This window comes from Giraffa tippelskirchi, chromosome Y, assembly GCF_054371585.1.
Source record: "Giraffa tippelskirchi isolate mGirTip1 chromosome Y, T2T-mGirTip1v1.2.pri, whole genome shotgun sequence".
Lineage (NCBI taxonomy): Eukaryota > Metazoa > Chordata > Mammalia > Artiodactyla > Giraffidae > Giraffa > Giraffa tippelskirchi.
Window position 1 is genome coordinate 1,272,501 of NC_137290.1, and position 23,209 is coordinate 1,295,709.

Below are 23,209 nucleotides of genomic sequence, written 5' to 3' on the forward strand. Positions count from 1 at the left end.
ATACATATTTATATAAATATATACACTTATGTTTATGTATATTTATAATTATATTCTTTTCAGCAAGCTCCAGGAGTGGTGATGGACAGGGAAGCCTGGCGTGCTGCAGTCTACGGGGTTGCAAAGAGTCGGACACGACTGAGCAACTGAACTGAACGCATAATTATATTTTATATACTTATATTGTGAAATGAAAATATCTCCTGTCATAGCAATAAACAAGAAATGTCCCAGCCATCAGTAATTGCTGGCCTCCAAAGGTGAATGAACGTGCATTAGTGGCTCATTCCTATTGTTTGCAACTGCATTGACTCTAGCCCACCAGGCTTCCCCGTCCATGGGATTCTCCAGGCAAGAATACTGGAGTGGGTTGCCATGCCCTCCTCCAGGGGATCTTCCCGACCCAAGGATCGAACCCACGTCTCTTAAGTCTCCTGCGTTGGCAGGCGGGTTCTTTACCACTAGCACCACCTGGAAGCGTCACCAGACGGGAGGCAGGAGACGCCTCCCACCCACGTGGGTCCACAGGATCGCAGCCACCAGAGCTCAGAAGGTGGCCAAGGGCCCCCCACCACAGCCAAGTCCCAGCCACGCGTCTGTGGGATGTCGTCTGGGAGGCACAGAAGGGCTTGTGTGTCCTGGAAGAGCTGCAAAGCCCGTCCTGGGGCCCAAAACAGCTGCAGAACATCCAGCATCGTGTCTGAATTCTATATAATTTATAGGATAGGGGCCCACGGGGCTGCACATTCCCACAGAGAAGAATTCTAGTTAAGCTTCAGGGTTGGTCCGCCCTGCACTGGGAACCCAGGAACATGAGCTGTCAGAGCAACGGCTGTAGTGGTTTCAGAAGCTTGTAGATGCCCCAGCTTTTCAGAGGTTCAGGTCCTGCTCACGGGGCAGCCAAGACCGAGACCACCTGTTTCCAAATCCGCCCAGCACCGCCCCCTTCCCGAGTGGAGGTCAGAGCGGAACTCCCAAAGAAGCCTGAGTTAGGGAAGTCCCAACATCGTTTGGAATTCAGATAAAGAATTAAGGAAGAAGTAACTCCTGAAATGGGCTTTGCTGATGGCTCAGTGGTAAGGAATCTGTCTGCCGGTGCAGGAAACGTGGGTTTGATCCCTGGGTTGGGAAGATCCCCTGGAGAAGGCAACGGCTACCCACTCCAGTATTCTGGTCTGGAGAATCCCATGGACCGAGAGGCCTGGCGGACTATAATCCATGGGGTCACAGAGAGTCGGACACAACTGAGTGACTCACACACAGATGCTAAAACTCCCATCGGAAAGGAAGAAGTTGCCTATTTGATGATCACGAGCCCCCAGACCTATGGGTGCCCAAGGGCAGGTAACGTCGACCCCTGTGACCCCACCCTGTCACCTCACCGTCAGTCAGAGGCCCCGTGCACAAGCTGACCGCAGACCCCAGGACGTCCCTCCACCACTGGGCCTTTAAAGATGCTTTCCTGGGGCTTCCCTGGTGGCTCAGTGCTAAAGAGTCCACCTGCCAGAAAAATGCAAGAGACAAGGGGTTCGGTCCCTGACCCGGGAGGATCCCTTTGGAGCAACTCAAGCCTGTGGGTCACAACCGCTGAACCCACGGGCTGCAACTACTGAGGCTCACGGATCCTAGAGCCCGTGGTCCACAAAAGATGGGAGGGTAACAGGAAGGACGGCCAGGGGTCTCCAAACGGAGGAAATAGGATCCAAGTGTCAGGCGTTTTTTCTCTCTCTCTTAAGCAGCAGGAGGAAACAAACTACAAGTGTCAGATATTTTTTTCCCTTCTCTGTACGAAATTAAAGGGAGGTTTCTTTTAAAATTCTGTGTTGCCATGATGACACCTGGTTCTGCCTGAACTTGTCTCAAACCTTGAGCTCACCCATGCGTTTTCTTAGGGAAATGTTTGTCCTAAGCTATGTGAATGAACTGTGTATTTACACTACACTCTGTCTGTCTCCAAGTCGGTTCTGCCTAAGACTCAGGACCGGTAAGGGCTCAGCAAACCAGGATGTTTTACTCACACACTGTTCTCCTAATGTATGTTAGTGAAACTGTGTATTTGCTTGGAAATATGCCTTTCAAGATTCGTGTCAACCGTTTTATGGCCTGGGATGACTCACCGGGTGCCAATGTTGTCCCCAAATGCATGCTGTGGGTGAGGGGCCTGGTGCCACTCTCTGAGCTTTGAGACATCTCCTTTCTCTAAATAACAGCTTGCTGACAGGTATATAGCATCCAGCTAAAGACTAGCAGGGGGCCATTCTCTCTGCCCCCTTCTGATGTCTGTGTCAGAAGCCTTCTCTATCTCTTTTACACTTTAATAAAACTTTATCTACACAGAAGCTCTGAGCGATCAAGCCTCGTCACTAGTCCCAGACTGAATTCGTCTCCTCCGGAGGCCAAGAATCCCGGCGTCTTTCACGGCTCAGCAGCAACCTTTCAAAGAGAAGCCACGTTGACGAGAAGCCTGCAAACCCCAGGTAGAGCAGACCCCGCTCGCCGCCACCAGAAGCAGCCTGTGTGCAGCAAAGGAGACCCGGTGCAGCCAAACATTAATAAATAAATTTAAATTAAAAAAAATTCAAAACGCTTTGCCAAAACCCAGCGGCGAGTTCATGGTCTTTTGAGCATACGCTGACCATCCTGCTTGCCTGAGGCCTCCAATAGACACTATACTTTCTTCACGACGACCTGCGGTCTGCAGACTCGCTTTACCGTGTGTTGTGGGAAAAGACTCAGGTTTGCTTCAGTAACAGTTTCAGCCTTGCTGCCCAAAGCAACTGGAAAGGAAAGCTCTCCTCTCGCTTGGAGAGACTGTCGACAGAGAACGCATAACCCGGTGAGCTGGGCTCAACTTGGGGGAAGGGACGTCAGAGGAACCCGAATCAGACCTCAACTGACTTGGGCTCAGCCCAGTGGCTTTTTGATTGAGCTGTGCTTAGAACCCACGAGACCTTCCTGGTGGCTCCAATGGTTAAAAGAATCTGCTTACAATACAGGAGGCCTGGGTTTGGTCCCTGGGTCGGGAAGATTCCCCTCGGAGAAGGGGATGGCAACCCATTCCAGTGTTCTTGCCTGCAGAATGCCATGGACAGAGGAGCCTGGCGGGCTACAGTCCATGGGGTCACAAAGAGTTGGACACAAGTGAGCAACTAATACTATTACTACTACTAGGAGCCATAGACGGTCCCCGGCCGGATGGTTAAACATGGGTGTTTCAGACAGAATGACAGTGATAAGGAGCAGGCTACACGGACCCAGAAACAAGATGTGTCTGGGGACAGATGCGGGCTGTTTCTCCAACCAGATGAACTGCACAGACTCAGATTTTTGTCCCAGAAAGAAGGCAAATGGCAGAAAAACCTCCTGCTGCAGGAGGCCCAGGCAGCTCCAGCCCTTGGGGCTTCGCACACTTCTTGGTCAGATGGTGTGTATGCTGATCAATGCGTTTTACGTTTCTCGACAACAGAGACACAATCAAAAGAACAGGGAAACCCTCTCACACTAGTTCATGGGAATATAAATGAACGCAGCCACCACAGTGAACAGTACTCGAGTTCCTCTAAAAAATACTAAAAATAGACCTACTGTATCGCTCTGCAATCCCACTCCTGGGCGTATGTATCTAGAGAAAACTGTAATTCTAAAAGATACGTGAGTCCCAATGTTGACTGCAGCACTATGCACAATAGCCAAGACATGGAAGCAACCTAAATGTCCATCAGTCGAGGCGTGGATAAAAAAAGATGCGGTGCATGTATGTACGATAGAATATTACTCAGCCGTGAGAAGGAATGAAATAATACCATTTGTAGCGAGATGGACGCACCTAGAGATGATCACATTGAGTGCAACAGATCAGAAAGAGAAAGGCAATTACCATGCGGTATCATTTACATGTGAAATCTAAAAAAAAATGATACACATGAACTTATTTACAAGACAGAAGCACACTCACAGAGCTTAGCAAACCAAGTTTTGCTAAGGTTCCCCAAGGGGAAAGGGGAGCAGGGTCAGATGAGGCATTTGAAATTAAAATGAGAAACAAGGGGCTACCATGCTGCTGCTGCTGCTGCTAAGTCGCGTCAGTCGTGTCCGACTCGGTGCGACCCCACAGACGGCAGCCCACTAGGCTCCCCCGTCCCTGGGATCCTCCAGGCAAGAACACTGGAGTGGGTTGCCATTTCCTTCTCCAGTGCACGAACGTGAAAAGTGAAAGTGAAGTTGCTCAGTCGTGTCTGACTCTTCGCAACCCCATGGACTGCAGCCTGCCAGGCTCCTCCGTCCATGGGATTTTCCAGGCAAGAGCACGGGGGACTAAACTCAGTACCTTGCAATAACCTATAGTGGGAAGGAATATGAAAAAGGAATATGGACACATGGATAGATAGATAGGTAGGTAGATGTTAAGCTGAATCAGAAAGCATCACAGAATGATGTAGCATTTCACCGTATTTGAAGAATTACACAGAAATAACTTGAATACACACACACACACTCACACACACAGTGGAATATTACTCAGCCCTAAAAAAGAACAATTTTTTTGCCACCTACGATGACATCGTCAGACTCGGAGGGTATTACATCTAGTGAAATAAATCACAGAGAAATAGCATGTTACTACCTATACTCAGAATCTAAACTATTTAATGAATAAATATATCAAAAAGAAACAGACTCTCAGATCGAGAGAACCAACTAGTGATTACCACTGGCGGAAGGGTACAGGGGACGGACAGGATGCGGGGAGGAGATTAAGAGATATAAACGACTACATTAAGACATACAAACCACTACGTACAAAATAAATAAGCTACAAGGATATACTGCACAAGGCAGAGAGGACCGCCAATGTTTTGTAACAACTTTAAACAGAACATAACCTATAAAAATTGTGAATCACTGTGCAAAACTCGCTCAGTCATGTCTGACTCTTTGCAACCCAATGCACTAGACAGTCCATGGGATTCTCCAGGCCAGAATCCTGGAGTGGGTAGCCTTTCTGTTCTCCAGGGGAACTTCCCAAACTGAGGGATCGAACTCAGGTCTCCTGCATCGCGGGCGGATTCTTTAGCAGCTGAGCCACCAGGGAAGCCCATCCGAAAAGCAGTACAAAGATGTGAAAACCGACCGTGTTCTCGGCACGCTTGGCTGTCTGCTTCCCCGGGCCTCGGTGAGAAGAAGCCGGGCCACTCAGACCCAAGCTGACATTGACGGGGATCAACGGAGCATGGAGACTTGATCAAGACTCAAATCGTGAACACCTGCCGCCCACCCCTTCCTGGCCCCCCGCAAGTCACACCCGCTGGGGGAAGGACGGGAAGAGAAAGCGGACGTTCATGAGCTGACACTGTCCTCCGGGGAAGCCAGACGGACAGCCCCCGTTCTCCGTCCAGAGGCTGGCCACGGTGAGATGCTATTACGGGACTCTGCTGATCCCGGGCCGGGGGACCACTCAGGGAAGACCTCCTCCTCTCCTCGCCCCCAGATCCCAACTGTTGTGACCGCCTCGCTTTACAAGGGCTTCAAGACACAGCAGCCCGCAAAGCCAGCCTCGCTCACGGGGCTCCCCGGCCACCTCCAACCAGGTCATCCACCCGCAAATCAGCCCAAGGTCCGACGACCAGGGGCCGGGGAACACGTCCTCCGCCTCTTCGCTCAAAACCAACATTTACAACCGTGATCTATGGTTTCTTTCAGCCCAGTCCTGGCATCCTCCTAGGGGCTGCCAGGAATAAACAAAACAGTACCCTTCCACACACAAGGAAAAAAAAAAAGAACATCAGACAACCGTGACTTCACTGTGACTTTACTGAGCATGGAACAAACACCACTTAGAGGAAGCAGAGAATCAGGACTCTTACGGCAAGACCTGAGTGCAAAACACACTCCGTCTCCTGGAAGCAGAGTCCCGGGCAGACCCAGATGAGGCACATCGATGACGCTTAGGGGCCGTGTCTTTACGAGAAGTTCTGGATGCTGGCAACGACGTTTTATGAGACGCTGACGGACACGCTCCGCTTTTGCGTTCCATGGAGAAAGCTCTGAAAGTGGCAGGTTATCGTGACTGAAACCTGGCCTATTTAAGCTCAAAATGTTTGTGCAGAAAAAATCCGACGTCTGATGTGGTGTCCGTGTGCCACCCTGGAATAGAGGCCAGCCATAAAACACAGAAAAGGGAAAACAGGACGGATGCTAACCTCCGAGGCTGTTTCTGGGGTAGCTTGTTTTCTTAGAAGAAAGGAGAGAGAGGGAGGGAGCAGGGAGACACAGGAGATGGAAAAAAATGCCTAGATGCCCTGGTGGTACACATGGTCCGTCGTCACTGTGTAAAGGCTCAGGATGGACTTGGACACACTGCTGTGTTTAACATGGAGAACCAGCAAGGACCTGCTGGACAGCACAGGGAACTCTGCTCAATACTCTGTAATAACCTTATGGTTCCCAGGGGGAAGGATGGGGAAGGGATGGTCAGGGAGTCTGGGATGGACATGGACACACTGCTGTATTGAACATGGAGAACCAGCAAGGACCTGCTGGACAGCACAGGGAACTCTGCTCAATACTCTGTAATGACCTGATGGTTCCCAGGGGGAAGGATGGGGGAAGGGATAGTCAGGGAGTTTGGGATGGACATGGACACACTGCTGTGTTTAACATGGAGAACCAGCAAGGACCTGCTGGACAGCACAGGGAACTCTGCTCGATGTCAGGAGGCAGCCTGGATGGGAGGAGAGTTTGGGGGAGGATGGATACGTGTACATGTATGGCTGAGTCCCTTTCCTGTCTGCCTGAAACCATCACAATGTTGTTAATCGGCTATTGTTCTTGTGTAGTCCCTCAGTCGCGTCTCTTTGTGACCCCATGGACTGTAGCCCGCCAGGCTCCTCTGTCCATGGGATTCTCCAGGCAAGAATACTGGAGTGGGTTGCCATTTCCTCCTCCAGCAGATCTTCCCAACCCAGGGATCGAACCCAGGTCTCCTGCATTGGCAGGCAGGTTCTTTATCATGGAGCCCCCTGGGAAGCGTCTTTAAAGCATGGGACACAGGAAAACCACCTCCAGAACATAACAGCTAGGGAACCTGGCAAGGACCATGAATTCGGGCAAGGGCTGGGGGGAAAAAAAAAAAACGGGTGGCAGTAAACAAACCACACCCAGTATCTCTTTTTCGGCTTTTTTATAAGCGATGGCACTGCGGGCTCAAGGGTAACATGTTCCATCACGCCTTGAAAACAGGGCGGGTGACTAAAGCGTGTCTCCAGGTTCCCTGGTAATTGACAAGGTAGGCGTGTTCCTCTACGGACCGACGGGGCGAACAGCCGCGGATGGTGCCCGGGGCGCGGGTGGGGCGTGCAAATGGTGCTCAGGGGGAGGTGGGCTCTGGGGCACACCGAAGGGGTTTTCGTCCTCAGCGGCCCACTGATTCCCATTTGTCTCTGACTCACCCCCAGCCCTCCTGGCGGAGAACATGGGACGCTGCGGGTACGGAATTAACAGAGGGAGGCAAAACACCCCCGCCGGCCATGCGTACGTCGGGGGGCATTGAGGATTTGTAATCCGATGGGCGGACGCCTCCGGTTTTTACAAGTCATTTCTTTCCCTGTTCCTGGGATACAAGGGGGTCCCCCACCACCACTACCACCGTCCCTTCCGCAGAGGAAACACTTGTTTTCACCAGGTATGGACCACTCAAGAGCCTCATCTCTGTCCTCTGGGCCATCCAGAGTCCGTGTCTCTCCTCTGGGACACCCAGAGTCCATCTCGCTTGTGTGGACCACCCAGAGTCCATCTCCCTTGTTTGAACCACCCAGAGTCCATCTCTCTCCTCTGTGGACCACCCAGAGTCCGTCTCCCTTCTCTGGACCACCCAGAGTCCGCCCCTCCTCTGGGGCGCACACACCACCCCACCTCAAAGGTCTGTGTCTCTCTTGCGCTCGATTCCTGCATCCCGGGCAGCGGTGCGCCCACCCGCGCTGGGGAGGCGGGGATCAGTCCCCACAGCCAATCACGCAGAGGGGTGCCGCCCCCAGGCGCGCAGCTGCGCACCTGCACGCCGGCGTCCGCCAGCCCCGGCCGGGCTACACGAAGCTGCCGTCCCTGACGCCGAAGAAGCCGGCGGCGGCCGCCTCGCCGGGCGCGAGGCCCTGCTCCTGCTCCAGGCCCCACTCGCCTTCATCTTCGTCGTCCAGCTCGGCGTCGGCGCCGCCGCCGCGCGCGTTCTCGTACAGGAAGACCTGCTCGTCCACGTGCGCGGGGGCCAGGCGGTTGCGCTTGGCGCTCACCACGGTGGCGCACGAGCCGAAGAGGCGCTCGGGGCCGACGCGCGTGGCCACCACCGCCCAGTACTTCTGGAGCACCTTGGGCAGCACCGGGAAGAGCGCCAGGCGGTCCGACCACCACTTGAGGGGGTCCTCGTGGAGCCCCAGAGGCTTCTGCGACTTGAAGTTGCTGAGCTCCTCCACCACCTGGGCGTGCCACTCCTCCTGGTCCTCCACGCCCCCGGTGGGGCAGAAGATCTCAGCCAGCATGTCGTTGATGACGCTGGCCGGCGGCGGGGTGGGCGAGGGCGCCGGCTTCTTGGCCGGCGGCGGCTCCTCGGGCGGCGCGGCCGCCTTGTCCTCGGGCGCGCAGTACGCACCCTCTTTGACCTTCTCCAGGAGGCCCTTGGCCTCCTCCAGCACGCGGTTCTCCACCTGCTGCCGCTCGAAGGTGGAGAGGAACGGCAGCCTCTTGTAGCGTGGGTCCAGGAAGGTGGCCACGTTGAGGAACAGGTCGATCTCGGGGCTCTCCTGGTAGGTCTTGGCGAGCTCCTTGGCGATCACCTCCTTGGCCATGCTGATCTCCTTGGGGTCCGTCTCCTTGGGGTTGAGCGTCGTGTTCAGGAGCATGTGCAGCAGCGGCTTCACCATGCTGATGGTGGGGTACTTGGAGGCCGACAGCATCTCGGCCACCTGCCGGAAGGGCTGCAGGAGCTCCACCAGGCCCTCGATGGTGGCCCACTCGGCGGCCTCCAGCATGAGGTGGTGGTTGTTGGTGTCCTCCAGCAGCACCCCTGCGATAGCAAACTGCTGCTCCTTGAGCCGCTGCAGCATGGCCAGCGTGCTGCCCCACCAGGCCACGCGGTTGCTCACCAGCATGCAGGGGGCCGCGTTGTGCTGCCTCTGCTTCTCGTGGAGCATGACCATGGCCACGGACGACTGCTGGAAGTACGCCACCAGCCTGGCGCAGCGGCCCAGCAGCGCGCCCAGCTTGGGCAGCCGGAAGGCTTGGCGGATGGCCGCGTCGAAGGTGTGGCCCAGGCACGGCATGTGCACCGGGATGTCGAGCAGCGAGCAGGCCTGGGCCAGGTCCTTGCCGCGGTCAGTGGTGGCGCCGAAGACCTTGGCGTGGACGCCCCACTCGATGAACGCTTCGTACAGGACGCGCGTGATGGTCTCGGCCGCGTTCTCCTCGGGCACCTCGAAGGTCTTGAGGCAGCGGGAGCCCACCACCAGCCCATGGGGGGCGGCGCGGCCCAGGAAGTGCGCCGACAGCGTCACGTAGGTGCGGTTCTGGGTCGGGCTGCGCCACAGGTCGGTGGAGACGCCGCACCACGCGGCGTCCGCCAGCTCCTTGAGCACCGCCTCGCGCACGGCGCCGTAGCGCTCGGGGATGGCCTTGCCGCAGAAGAACTTGCGGCTCGGCAGCTCGTAGCGCGGCTCCGCCGCCTTCAGCAGCGCCCTGAACGTGGGCTCGTCCACGATGGAGGCCGGGTAGAGGCCCTCGCAGATGAGGCCCATGACGGCGGCAGTCAGCTCCTGCTGCTTGCGGCTCTCGTGGCCGTGCGTGCCGGCCTTGGCGGCCAGGGGCTCCGGCGCGCCGCCGGGCTGCGCGGGGTCCGGCTTCAGCTTGGAGAAGGCGCTGGCGAAGGCCTCGCGCATCTGCTCCGTGTTGCTCTTGACGAACTCGCAGAACTCGTCGGGGTGATTCTTCTCCAGGTGGTAGGACAGGTTGGAGGTGTTGCCCGAGTAGGCGATCTGGGCCATGCAGATGCGGCAGTAGATCTTCTTCCACTGCAGGATGCAGCCCTCCGCGTTCGTGTCGAAGCCGAAGTAGCGCCACACTTTGCTCTTGGCGCGCGGGTGCGCCACCAGCTTGAGGTCGCTCTGCGCGCCCTCCAGGCTCTTGCACTCCATCGCGCCGCCCCCGGCTGGGCCTCCGCTCATTCGGGACGACCTGCCGAGAAGCAGCACAACAAAGAGCGTGAGAAGACGCCCCGGTTCCGCCCGGCTGGCCAGCGCGGGGGGAGCAGGGTGGCTCCGGAAACGAGAGCGCGCGGGCGCGCGCGCGCACACGGAAGTGGGGACCACCCCGAGGCCGCCGCTCCAGCTGGTGGCAAAGCGGCGAGGGCTCAATCTGAAAAGCGAGCAGCTGTTCCATCCAGGTGCGTCTATTGATTGATTGATTTTTTTATTGATGCATTTATTGATTTTTTTTTTTTTTTTTTTTTTTTTTTTAGTGTTTCCATCCTCTTTGCACTCGTCCTGACAGCTCTTTCCTCACCTGAGCTGGTGTATCACGTCCTGTTCTGGGAAATAAACCAGCCCGGCAAACAAGCAGGTGGGCCTGTTCCCCAGGCAGACCCCACGGTTCCCAAACAGCTCCTTGCCAGGCCAAGAGGACCCATGTCCCCAACTCCTAAAGACTTCTGGTCAGGATGCAGGCGTGTCAAAGGCCACCAAGAAAAGTGGCTCAGATAAGAGCCGGACATTTGGGGGTTCTCAAGCAGGCAGTGGCCTTCCCTGGTAGCTCAGTGGGTAAAGAACCTGCCTGCAATGCAGCAGACCCCTGGGTCGGGAAGATCCCCCGGAGAAGCGTTAGGCTACCCACTCCAGTATTCTTGGGCTTCCCCGGTGGCTCAGACGGTAAGGAATCCGCCTGCAATGTGGGCAGCCTGGGTTCGATCCCTGGGTTGGGAAGATCCCCTGGAGCGGGGCATGGCACCCCACTCCAGTATTCTGGCCTGGACAATGCCCATGGACAGAGGAGTCTGGCGGGCTGAGGTCCACGGGGTCACAGAGAGTCAGATGTGACTGAGAGACGAACCACAGCACAAGCAGACATAAGGCCAGCAGATCAGCATTCAAGTGCTTTTTCAAGTTTTATGTTTTTAAAGGATGCCTTTTTGACCACAATGAGGTATCACCTCACCCCTGTCAGAATGGCTTTCATTAAAAAAAAACACAGGGAACAAATGTTGGCAAGGATGTGGAGAAAAGGGACTCCTTCCTACACTGTTGACGGGAATGCAAGCGAGCGCAGCCACCACGGAGAACAGTACGGACGTTCTTTTAAAAACGAAAAACAGACCTACCGTACGATCCTGCCGTCCCATTCCTGGGCATAATATCCAGACAGAACCACAATTCGAAAACACACACGCACTTCAATGCTCATTCCAACACTATTCAAAATAGGCAAGACACGGAAGCAACCTAAGTGTCCATCAACAGAGGAATGGATAAAGATGTGGTACAGGTTTACAATGTCGTATACAATGGAATACTACTCAGTCATGAAAAAGAATTAACTAATGCCATTTGCAGCAACACGGATGGACGTAGAGATCATCATACTGAGTGAAGTGAAGAAACTGGAAGACAAATAACTCTATGATTCTTAGTTATACACGCAATCCAATAAAAAATATATATTTTTTTAAACTAGTGAATATGGGGACTTTGCTGGTGATCCAGTGGCTAAGACTCTGAGCTTCCAATGCAAGGGGCCTGGGTTCCATCCTTGGTCAGGGAATTGGATCCCCATATGTCACAACTGAAGATTCTGCATATTGCAACAGAGACACAAGGCAGCCAAATATATATATATATATGAAATGAGTGCAGGTGAAAAAGAAGCAGACCCACAGATCTAGAGAACAAACTACTGGTGACCAGTGGGGAGAAGGAAAAGGGGAGAGGAGACGTAAGAATAGGAGATTGAGAGGTACAAACTATTATGTGTAAAATAAGATACAAGAATGTAGAGAAGACAGGAAATATAGCCATCATTACATAATAAAACGAAGATCTTTGCATCCGGTCCCATCACTTCATGGCAAACAGATGGGGAAACAATGGAAACAGTGACAGACTTTATTTTCTTGGGCTCCAAAATCACCACAGATGGTGACTGCAGCCATGAAATTAAAAGATGCTTGCTCCTTGGAAGAAAAGCTATGACCAACCTAGACAGCATATTAAAAAGCAGAGACATTAACTTCCTGACAAAGGTCCGTCTAGTCAAAGCTATAGTTTTTCCAGTGGTCATGTATGAATGTGAGAGTTGGACCATAAAGAAAGCTGAGCACCGAAGAATGGATGCTTTTGAACTGTGGTGCTGGAGCAGACTCTTGAGAGTCCCTTGGACTGCAAGGAGATCCAACCAGTCCATCCTAAAGGAGATCAGTCCTGGGTGTTTATTGGAAGGACTCATGCTGAAGCTGAAACTCCAACACTTTGGCCACCTGATGCGAAGAGCTGACTCATTGGAAAAGATCCTGATGCTGGGAAAGATTGAGGGCAGGAGGAGAAGGGGACAACAGAGGATGAGATGGTTAGATGGCATCACCGACTCAATGGACATGAGTTTAAGCAAGCTCCAGGAGATGGTGAAGGACGGGGAAGCCCGGCATGCTGCAGTCTACGAGGTCACAGAGAGTCAGACATTACTGAACAATAACGACATCAACAATAACTCAATGAAACAATTAGAAAGAGGACTTTGGCACTTCGCAGGCTCTATTTTTCTCCCCAGGGGCATCTGGGAATGGACGCCAGACTGGGGCAGGAAGGGAATTCTCCATCCCTGGAATGTCTCAGAATGCTCCCCCCCCCCCGGCCCACCATGGCCACAAACACCTGGACACTGAGAAGCCTACAAACCGTGGTGCAGTGTCCCTGGGTTCTCAGAGGTCAGGTGCCCAGGCTCCCACTGCTGGCGATGCCCACACGTTCGGCTCCGTGGAGCTGCCAGTCAGAGGGCCAGGACACCCGGAAGGCGGGCTGAGTTTTCTCGGCAGGTATCAGGGGGCCTCCCTGGCGGTCCAGTGGTTAAGGCTCTGCGGTCCCAGGGGGGAGCATGTTACTCATCTATTTTATAGATGGCAGCTCCACATCTATTTTATGCATGGCAGGGGGCACAGGTTCGATCCCTGGGCGCGGAACCAGGATCCTGCATGCGGTCCAAAAACAAACAAACAAACAAGACTATATCAAGAAAAGAATTAAAGGTGTCTGTTACTCACAGACATAGAAAACTTACGGTTACCAAACCAGAAGGACGAGAGATATATTAGGAGTTTGGGATTAACAGATACACATGACTATACATAAAACAGGTAACTAACAAGGACCTATGTTCCATATATAACAGGAAACTATATTCATTATGGGCTTCCCTGGTGGCTCAGCTGGTAAAGAATCTGCCTGCAATGCGGGAGACCTGGGTTCGATCCCTGGGTTGGGAAGAGCCCCTGGAGAAGGGAAGGGCCACCCACTCCAGTATTCTGGCCTGGAGAACTCCATGGCCTGTATAGTCCATGGGGTCACAAAGAGTCAGACAGGACTAGGCGACTCTCACTTTCCGACTATATATAAAAGAGATGACCAACAGGGACCTAGTTACCGTATATAACAGGAAACCATGTTCATTATACTATTATATATTCAGATAACTATATAATGTACTACTATCATCTTGCTAAAATGGAAAAGAATAGGAATACATATGTGTGTGCCCAACTGAATCACTTTGCTGTACACCTGGAACTAATACAGTCCTGTAAATCAAATATACATCAATTTGTTAAAAAAATTCTTTAATTAAAAAAAAAAAAGATGTCTGTTAAATCTGCAAGCTTTCAATCGCCTGTTGTTGTTTGGTAGCTCATTTGTGTCCGACTCTTTGCCACCCCGTGGACTGCAGCACACCAGGCTTCCCTGTCCTTCACCATCTCCTGGAGCCCGTTCAATCTACTGCACAGGACTCACAGTTACATCACAAACTCCAGCAACCAGGTATTTTCTGAGTGTTGGGGCAAATGTTCAAAACTCAGTAACAACAGTGGGCTGAAAAGCACCCTCCACCCAAAATTCATGTCCTCCCAGGACGTCAGAAGATGACGTTATATGGAAGCAAGGTCTCCGCAGAGGTGATGGAGTGAAGGATCTGAGATGAGGTCTTTCCTGGATGGGGGCAGCCTTAAACCCCAGGACAGGGTCCTCATAAGACCCGGAAGAGGAGAGACACGGACACAGAGGAGAAGCCACGTGGAGACGGAGGCGGAGACGGAGGGAGGCGGCCACCAGCCCAGGGATGGACGCCTGGAGCCTCCAGAATCTGGAAGAGGTGGGGAGGATCCTCCCCTGGAGCCTCTGCAGGGAGCTCAGCCCTGGGACACCCTGACCTCAGACATCTGGTATCCAGGAAGAGAGAAGATGCCTTCCTGTGATTTCAAGCGCTTTGCTCCAGCCGGAGGGCTCAGAGGTGGGGCCCTGGGGGTGGTGATCCAACAGAGCCAAGACTTATAGAGAAAGATGTAACCCCGGGATCACAGCTCCTGCAACTCTGCTAGGAGTGGGGGGCGCCTGGGCGTGGGAAAGGTGGTCCCCTAAAGCAAGGGGAACTGCGCAGCGGGCACCACAGCTGGGCTCTGGAATTGAGCTCTTCCATCCTACATGGGCAATGCAATTCACTCTCATCAGATTTTCCTACTATGGTGATGCCGACCATTATGAAGGATCGTTGCTGTTTGGCTGAAGGCGGTCTGAGGTCCGTGGTCCTACAGAAAGCATCATGACAAAGAAACCACCTAAGGAGGCACCGCTCATGGGGGTCTCCCCTTGCAGTTTCACAACCACTGGGCAAATGATGCCAGGATTCCCCGAGGACCCCTAGGAAGACGGTGACACAGGAAGACAGTTTGTTTTTTTCCCACTGGCTTTTAATTGGCCTTTCTCTGAGGTCAACAATGCTGAGCATCTTTTCAAGTATCTGTTGGCCACCTGTCTGTCTTCTTGGGAGAAATGTCAACTCAAAACGTCTACTGGCTATTTTTAATTGGGTTGCATGCTAAGTCGCTTGTCGTGTCCGACTCTCTGTGACCCCATGGACTGTAGCCCACCAGGCCCCTCTGCCCATGGGATCTCCCAGGCTAGAATACTGGACTGGATTGCCATTTCCTCCTCCAGGGGGTCTTCCCAACCCAGGGATCAAACTTGCATCTCTTACATCTCCTGCACTGCCAGGAGAGTTCTTTATCACCGAGCCACCTGGGAAGCCCGTTATCAGGCACATTAATTGTAAATACTCTCTCCCTTTCCATTGGCTGTTCTTTTTGTTTTGTCCACGGTTCCCTTTACGGTGCAGAAAGCTTTTACGTTTAATTAGGTCCCATTTGGCTATTTCTGCTTTTACTTCCCTTCCCGCAAGAGACAGAACCAAAAAGGTACTGCTAGGAATTAAGTTAAATTGACCTCTGCCCATGTTTTCTCCTACAAGTCTTATGGTTTCCAGAGTCTTACATTTAGGTCTTCAATCCGTTTTGAGTTTTGGGGATTTTGTTTTGTTTTTGGCTGCCGTGGGTCTTCACTGCTGCATGAAAAGCTTTTTCTACTCGTGGTGAGTGGGAGCTGCTGTCCAGCTGTGGCATGCGGGCTTACATGCTACACGGCATGATTCCCAGACCAGGGATCGAACTGGTGTCCCCCACGTGGCAAGGCAGATCCTTAAGCACCGGACCATCGGCAAAGCCCCTAGAGCTTCTTTCTGCATGCGGCGTTAGCGAAAATTCTGCTCCCGTTATTTTCTGTGCAGCTGTCCAGTTGAGTGTGATGGGTTGGAGCGTGTCCACTGACCGCGGCGGGGCAGAGCCAGACTCGCACGGTCCACGGCTGCCATCAGGGTCAGGAATGAGGGTTCTGTCCGAGCAGCCTCCGCGCTGAGTGCCTCTCACAGGGCAACCCTAGCATCTCTGGGGGCGGGCGGGAAGCACTGCCAAGATGCTACCCGGCCTGGGGAGGTCTTGCCTTCTCTCACAGCAGTGGCACCGGCCAGATCGTCCCCAAACACAACGACCGTGTCCCAAGACAAAGGATGAAGCGACTGACTGTAGGGCCAGCGTCACTCCGCTCCACGAGGACTTCCAGAAACCGGCACGACCCAAAGACAGCCACTGTGCTCCCTGATTTGCTGTTTGTCTGGGGAGAATACAGTTGTTTTTTGTTGGGTGCAAAAAAAAAAAAAAACATTACTGGGAATAACATATAAGCGGCTTGTTATTTTTTGTTGGGTAAAAAAGATTGTTACTGGGAATAACATCTAAGCGGCTTGTTCTTTTTCGATGGGTAAAAGGAGTAAAAATTAAAATGTTGGGCTTCCCAGGTGGCTCAGTGGTAATGAACCCGCCTGGTTATGAACCCGCCTGCTAATGCAGGAGCCTCGGGTTCGATCCCTGGGTCAGGAAGATCCCCTGGAGGAGGGCATGGCAACCCGCTCCAGTATGGAGAATCCCCATGGACAGACGAGCCTGGCGGGCTGCAATCCACGGGGTCACAAAGAGTTGGATATGACTCAGCAACTGAACAACAAAAACAAAGAAATGTTACTGTGAATAACATGCAAAAGTCTTGCTAATGTGATCGGAAATGCACGCTGTCGATTTCCGTGTTAACCATTTAAAGTTTGTTTCATTTACTGCATGTGGATGTCGGCTCCTCATTCCTTTGCAAGATGGAATCTATAACATGCTAGACTAATAAAGGAGCTCTCAGGGCTGGCAGCGTTACAGTAGCCGTTAAGCAGTACTATGTGTCTCCTACATTTCAAAAAAAAAAAAACACAACTGTAGCCCCTCCCTGGGAGAAAACTGTATTTCCCGCTAAAAGATAAAAAACATAACCACAATACCGTGATCACAGCTTAGCAACTGTGATAAGAATTTCTCAACGTCACCAAAAAAAAATTTTTAATATGTTTTAATTTTATTAACATGTAACTGAATGGCATCCATACAGACAAGCAAAAGCCACATAAACAAAAGCTCTTGGGGGAAGGGGAGTCCTCGTTTCTTTTCAAGAGTAAAAAAGAGGCAAAGATCAACCAAATTATGGTTTTGCCTCCCTGGAGCCACAGCTCCCAACTATTCATATGTACGCAAAACCAACCAGATGTTACTTCCTCTTGACAGACTTTTAAAAAAATCCTACAGTTTGAAAACTAGAATCTGCCCTAAAATGGCTTCGTAAATGGGCCAGCTGACCTCTGTTCTTGAGATGGGCAGTCAGTCCATCAGCAGAAGTCCATTTTCCAGACCAAAGTCCATTTTCCAGACCAGAGGGCCCGACTCCTATTTGCAACAGAATTTTTTTTTTTTTTAATTTTTTGTGGTTGTTGTTCATCATGGATTTTTTTTTTGCATGAAGTTTTTTTTTAAAAAAAATTTTTTGGCGACGCCTGAGGCATGGAAGAGCTTAGTTCCCCAACCACAGATGGAACCTGGGCCCCCTGCAGTGGAAGCAAGGAGCCTTAACCATGGGACCTGCAACAGAATTCTTACAGGAAAATCTGCGTGGTACCTTTATTTTCTTGGGACCTAAAATCACCACAAACAGTGACTGCAGCCACGAAATTAAGAGACTCTTGCTCCTCGGAAGAAAAGCTATGACAAACCTAGACTATGTATTAAAAAGCAGAGACATTTTTTTGCTGACAAAGATCTGTCTAGTCAAAGCTATGGTTTTTCCAGTGGTCACGTACAGATGTGAGAGTTAGACCATAAAGAAGGCTGAGTGCCGAAGAATTGATGCTCGTGAACTGTGGTGTTGGAGAAGACTCTTAAGAGTCCCTTGGACTGCAAGGAGATCCAACCAGTCCCTCCTAAAGGAAATCAGTCCTGAGTGTTCATTGGAAGGACTGATGCTGAAGCTGAAGCTCCAATGCTTTGGCCACGTGATACGGAGAACTGACTCACTGGAAAAGACCCTGATGCTGGGAAAGATTGAAGGCAGGAGGAGAAGGGGACGACAGAGGATGAGATGGTTGGGTGGCATCACCGACTCGATGGACATGAGTTTGAGTAAACTCCGGGAGTTGGTGATGGACAGGGAGGCCTGGTGTGCTGCGGTCCATGGGACTGCAGACTCGGACATGACTGAGCAACTGAACAAGTTATAACAGACAATCACCATAGAGAATATGGAAGTCAGACTGTATTACAGGAATTCTTCATTTGCCCACGTACGTCTCTAGACACGCATAAACCTCCAGCCGCAATGCGTTTATCACTCTCTTGTCTGTAGTTAACACATTTTAAGGAAAGGTCCCCTTCAGGAGTCAGACCCTTTTTCAAGCATCTTCTTCCACCCTTTCACAGAATCCACGGGCACCCACACAGCACGCCTGCCCCAGCAGATAAAACGTGCAGGACCACGCACTATTCCGAAGGAACGGTAATAAATGCGGGATAGAAACCTCCGTTTTATTGCAGTCACGCCGGCAGAAGTTATTCAAGTGAAATGAATATGCGCTGCCAGTATTCCCCCACGAAAAAGACGAGAAACAGCTCCCCTCCAGAAAACTCCACGTTTGCACAAACAAGCCATCAGCGAAGGGCTGACATGTTGCACAGACAGATAATACCTGACGTGCACGTATTAGCAACCAGCATCAGCAAGAACGTTTTAAATCGGATGTGTGAGCTGACTTCTCCGGGTGAGTGATCAGAGACGGGAGCAGAAACAGAGACACGGGCGCAGGGAACGGACTTGTGAACACACAGCAGGGGAAGGAGGCGGTGGGAGACGGGTTGACAGAGAAGCACTGACATACATACACACACGCCCACGTGTAAACCCGGCAGCTGGTGGGAAGCTGCTCCACAGCACAAGGAGCTCAGCTCGCGGCTCTGTGATGACCTAGAGGGGTGGACGGAGGGGCTGGGAGGCTCAAGAGGGAGGAGACATATGTAAACCTACAGCTGATTGAAGCTGGCTTCAAACTCAACACTCAAACTAAGATCATGGCATCACTTCACAGCAAATAGATGGGGAAACAGTGGAAACAGTGTCTGCCTTTATTTTCTTGGGCTCCAACATCACTGCAGATGGTGACCGCAGCCATGAAATGAAAGGATGCTTGCTCCTTGGAAGAAAAGCTATGATCAACCTAAAGTGTATTAAAAAGCAGAGACATTTTTTTGCTGACAAAGGTCCGTCTAGTCAAAGCTGTGGTTTTTCCAGTAGTCATGTACAGATGTGAGAGTTGGACCGTGATGAAGGCTAAGCGCCGAAGAATTGGATGCTTTTGAACTGTGGTGTTGGAGAAGATTCTTGAGAGTCCCTTGGACTGCAAGGAGATCCAACCACTCCATCCAAAAGGAAATCAGTCCTGCATATTCATTGGAAGGACTGATGCTGAAGCTGAAACTCCAATCGTTTGGCCACCTGATGCAAAGAGCTGACTTATTTGAAAAGATCCTGATTCTGGCAAAGATTGAGGGCAGGAGGAGAAGGGGACGACAAAGGATGAGATGGTTGGATGGCATCACCGACTCGACGGACATGGGTTTGAGCAAGCTCTGGGAGTTGGTGAAGGACAGGGAGGCCTGGCGTGCTGCAGTCCATGGGGTCGCAAAGAGTCGGACACGACTGAGTGACTGAACTGATAGCTGATTTACAGTATTTTACAGCAGAAAGCAACACAACACCGTAAAGCAATTATCATTCAATTAACAATATTTTTTTTAAAAAAAGACCTTTCACAGGATCAAATGCACTTCAGCAATCATGGCAATGGTTTGTCATTATCACTATAAAATATATAAATAAGAAAGTATTTCTGTCACTGAACCCACGCTCCAAAATCACCACCGCACGACAGGCCGTTGGATCCGAGAGACAAACTGTCGAGGCAGGAAAGAGACTTTAATCGGGGAGCCTGCAGGCGGAGAAGATGGCAGGCTAGCGCCTCAAAATAAGCATCTTATTGGGGTCCGGATGCCAGGTTCTTTTATAGATCTGAGAGAAAGCAGCAATGTGGAACTGAAGTCAAAAGGCAGAATGGAGAGGGGAAGACAGTGTGGAAGTCAAGCGAAATGGTCTTCAGTCTGGCAAAACGTCTCCCAGGGAATGTGCAGCCTTCCTAAGCGGTGTGTTAATCTCATCCATCCACAGGTGCGCAGGGACAAACTGTCTCCCCAGAACTAAATAAAGTCTCCTTCAGGGAAAGTCATTCAGTCCTGTCTGACTCTCTGCGACCCCAGTGGAGTTCTCCAGGCCAGAATCCTGGAGTGGGTAGCCTTTCCCTTCTCCAGGGGAATCTTCCCAACCCAAGGATCAAACCCAGGTCTCCCGCATTGCAGGTGGATCCTTTACCAGCTGAACCACCAGGGAAGCCCCCCAAAAGGCACTTTACTTGACAGCCAAACAGAGAGGCAGGGTCTTCCAGGCAAGCCACTGAGTACGATTATAATAATAAAGGGGCCTCCCTGGTGGCCCAAATGGTAAAGAATCTGCCTGCAATGCAGGAGACCTGGGTTTGATCCCTGGGTCAAGAAGATCCCCTGGAGAAGGGAATGGCAACCCACTCCAGTATTCCTGCCTGGAGAATCCCATGGACAGAGGGGCCTGGTGGGCTATACAGTCCATGGGGTCGCAAAGAGTCGGACACGACTGGGCGACTTTCTTTTTTTTTTCTTTATAATAATAAAAAGCAAGTCAAAGATACAACTTCCAACATGGAGTGAGAATTGGTGGCTATTAATTATTTTATACCTTGTACACATTTATAGACTATACATACTATTAAAAAAGAAAACATCTAATGTTTAAAGGCAAAAAATCAGGACTTCCCTGGTGGTCCAATGGTTAAGACTTGGCCTTTCAATACCGGGTTCAACCCGGGGTGGGGTTGCTAAGATCCCTTATGACTGAGTGACCAAAAGACCCAGAAACATAAAAACAGAAGCAACTCTGCAACCAATTCAATAAAGAAGCAAAACAAAACAAAAAACCCCAGCTATTCTGCATCTGAACTGGGCCTCTGCGTTACAGTTTATTTAGCTGCATACTTGGGCAAAGGTCAATGTCTGACCCGCCGGGATCCTCTGTCCATGAGATTCTCCAGGCAAGAATGCCAGAGTGGGTGGCCCTGCCCTCCTCCAGGGGGTCTTCTCCACAAAGGGATCGAACCCGGGTCTCCCGCACTGCAGGCAGATTGTTTACTGTCTGAGCCACCAGGGAAGCCCACAACCTGCGTGGGTGCTCTGCAATTTGGGGCCAATCTGGGGGCAAACGTGGGCCAGCTCTTCACAGTCCTTGAGCGTTTACCAGTCAGCCCAGATATCAAGGCTGTTCTCTGCCTTCCACCCTGCCTTCCTCTGCAGTCTCATCCTCAACGTGCTTTTGTAAAAAGCACCGAAATGCAGTTTATCAGAAAACGAAACGCTGAGCTCACATGAACCTGGAAGATGCCTCTCCCCGGGTGAAGACCTAGGGAGGGTAGAAAAATAAGTCCTTGTGCTCAGAGGGGCAGGCGTGCGAGGTCTGGGCCCTGCTGCGCCCTCCTGGCGGTGATGGAGGAACTGGAAGGCATTTTCACAGGCACAGTAAGGGCCTCTTTGACTGTTTTTCCACCGCAATCTCCCGGGGGTGGTCAGGGGCATTGCCCACAGGCTGCCCTGGGGATGCTATGCCAACACCCTGAAAACATAGTTGGACTTGAGAATCTCTCTCTCCTCTTACGCCAGAAGATAAAGAGATTCCTCACAAGGTAACAGGGCAACACGCTTCCCAGAGAACATTTTCTTTCCGAAAGCAGCTCTAGTTCACCTAAAAAAATTGACATGTCATTGACGGCTCACAGACCCTCGAGCTATTCTGATATCTTGCAAGTCAAGAGCAGACAGAAATGACACCGGTTTCCTGGACCGAAGTTTCCTGAGAACGCCGAGGTGACCAGACACAGCCGGAGACGCCCAGATTGGTGGGGGTTGGGGGGCGGGTGGGGGGGTCCCTAATATGCCTGAAGACGCGAACGGGTCCCCGCACCGCCAAGTTTGGGCCCCGAGGCTCCGCGCCGGTGGTGCAGGCCAGAAAAACCGGCGGCCGCTAAACCGAAGCTCCCCTCTCTAGAGCTTCGAGAAGCCGCCCCCGGCCCCTGAGCGCGCCCCCTGCCCCCCAGCCCCCCAAACCGTGCAAACGCGGGCAGGCCCCGTCCTCCTGCAGCCTGCGAGGGGCCGGGCTCTCGGGCGCCCCCCTTGTCCCCCCGGGATGCGGGTCTGCAGAGCGCAGGGACCCCGGGGGGGCTCCCGCCGTGGTTTGGGCGCGCGAGGGATCCCCTGGAGAGACCCCGGCCCCCGGGGCGTTGGGGAGCGCGCGCCTTCCCCCAAACCAACCCCGCAGGCCGCCCGGCCCGGCTTCCGGGAGCGCCCGACGCGGCGCGCACGAACCTGCGACCCCCAAGCCAGGGCGCGCGGGACCCCCTGGCTCCCCGGTCCCCGGGGCGCGCGGAGCGGGCGGAGCGCTGGGGAGGGCGCGCCTCCTCCCCACTCCGCAGGCCGCCCGGCCCGGCTTCCGGGAGCGCCCGACGCGCCCGCCTGCCCGCACCCCTTCCCAGCCCCGCCCCAGACCTGGGGGTCCCCTCCCCGGGCGGAGGGCGCACCCCGGGCCCGGCGGCGCGGCCCCCAGGCCCCCCCAGGCCCCCGGCCCCCGGCCCGCCCGGCCCGCGCGGCCCCGGCCCCTCGCCGCCGCCCCGGGCCCCTCCCCGGCCGCTGACCTGGCTCCACGAAGCCCCGGACGCAGCGGCGTAGCAGCTGCGCCACGATCAGCGCCGCGCCCACCGCGTACACCCGCAGGGCCGCCCGCGCCGCGGACAAAGGCGACATGGCTGCCCCCGCCGCCGCCGCCGCCGCTGCTTCCGCGCCGCCCGCGGGACTCGGAGACCCGGGCCGGACGGCGGAAGCGCGACCGCGCCGGCCCGCCCCGCGCCCCGCCCCGCGCCCCGCCGCGCGCGCCTCCCGACTCCCGGCCCGCGCGCGCGCCCCCAGCCCGTCCCGGACCCCGTCCGACCGAGGGGTGCGAGCACCCCCGCCCCGAGCGGGGACCCCGGGACCCCCCCCGCATGTCATAGACCCCAGGGACCCCTGACCGGACCCCCAGGACACGCCCCC

General features: G+C 53.3%; 2 protein-coding genes and 1 non-coding gene across 5 annotated transcripts in view; 1 reads left to right on the plus strand and 2 right to left on the minus strand.

The window, feature by feature from the left end:
• Positions 1-22,967, minus strand: part of LOC145537807 (polyprenol dehydrogenase-like) — a 267,209-nt gene extending 244,242 nt beyond the window's left edge. For all 3 annotated transcript variants that reach the window (XR_014076431.1, XR_014076430.1, XM_081568680.1), the window contains exon 1: positions 22,816-22,967. Coding sequence is in view for 1 of the 3 variants with exons in the window: in XM_081568680.1 (XP_081424806.1) it covers positions 22,816-22,924 (109 nt within the window). In the remaining 2 variants the exon portion in view is untranslated. The remainder of the gene's footprint in view (positions 1-22,815) is intronic.
• LOC145537802 (E3 SUMO-protein ligase ZBED1-like) lies at positions 5,794-22,967 on the minus strand. Its single transcript, XM_081568671.1, has 2 exons — positions 22,816-22,967; positions 5,794-10,218 (listed from the first exon to the last, which is right to left on the minus strand). Exon 2 carries the CDS (start codon positions 10,206-10,208, stop codon positions 8,082-8,084), a length of 2,127 nt encoding a protein of 708 aa, XP_081424797.1. The 5' UTR covers positions 10,209-10,218; positions 22,816-22,967; the 3' UTR covers positions 5,794-8,081.
• Positions 16,738-16,866, plus strand: LOC145537876 (small nucleolar RNA U109). The gene has a single exon (XR_014076471.1). It is a non-coding gene; the product is annotated as a small nucleolar RNA U109 (small nucleolar RNA).
• Positions 22,968-23,209: the final 242 nt, after the last annotated feature.

Bases quoted from the DNA above. Each gene is read 5' to 3' on its own strand.
- LOC145537802 (XM_081568671.1), bottom strand. From the start codon at position 10,208: ATGAGCGGAGGCCCAGCCGGGGGCGGCGCGATGGAGTGCAAGAGCCTG.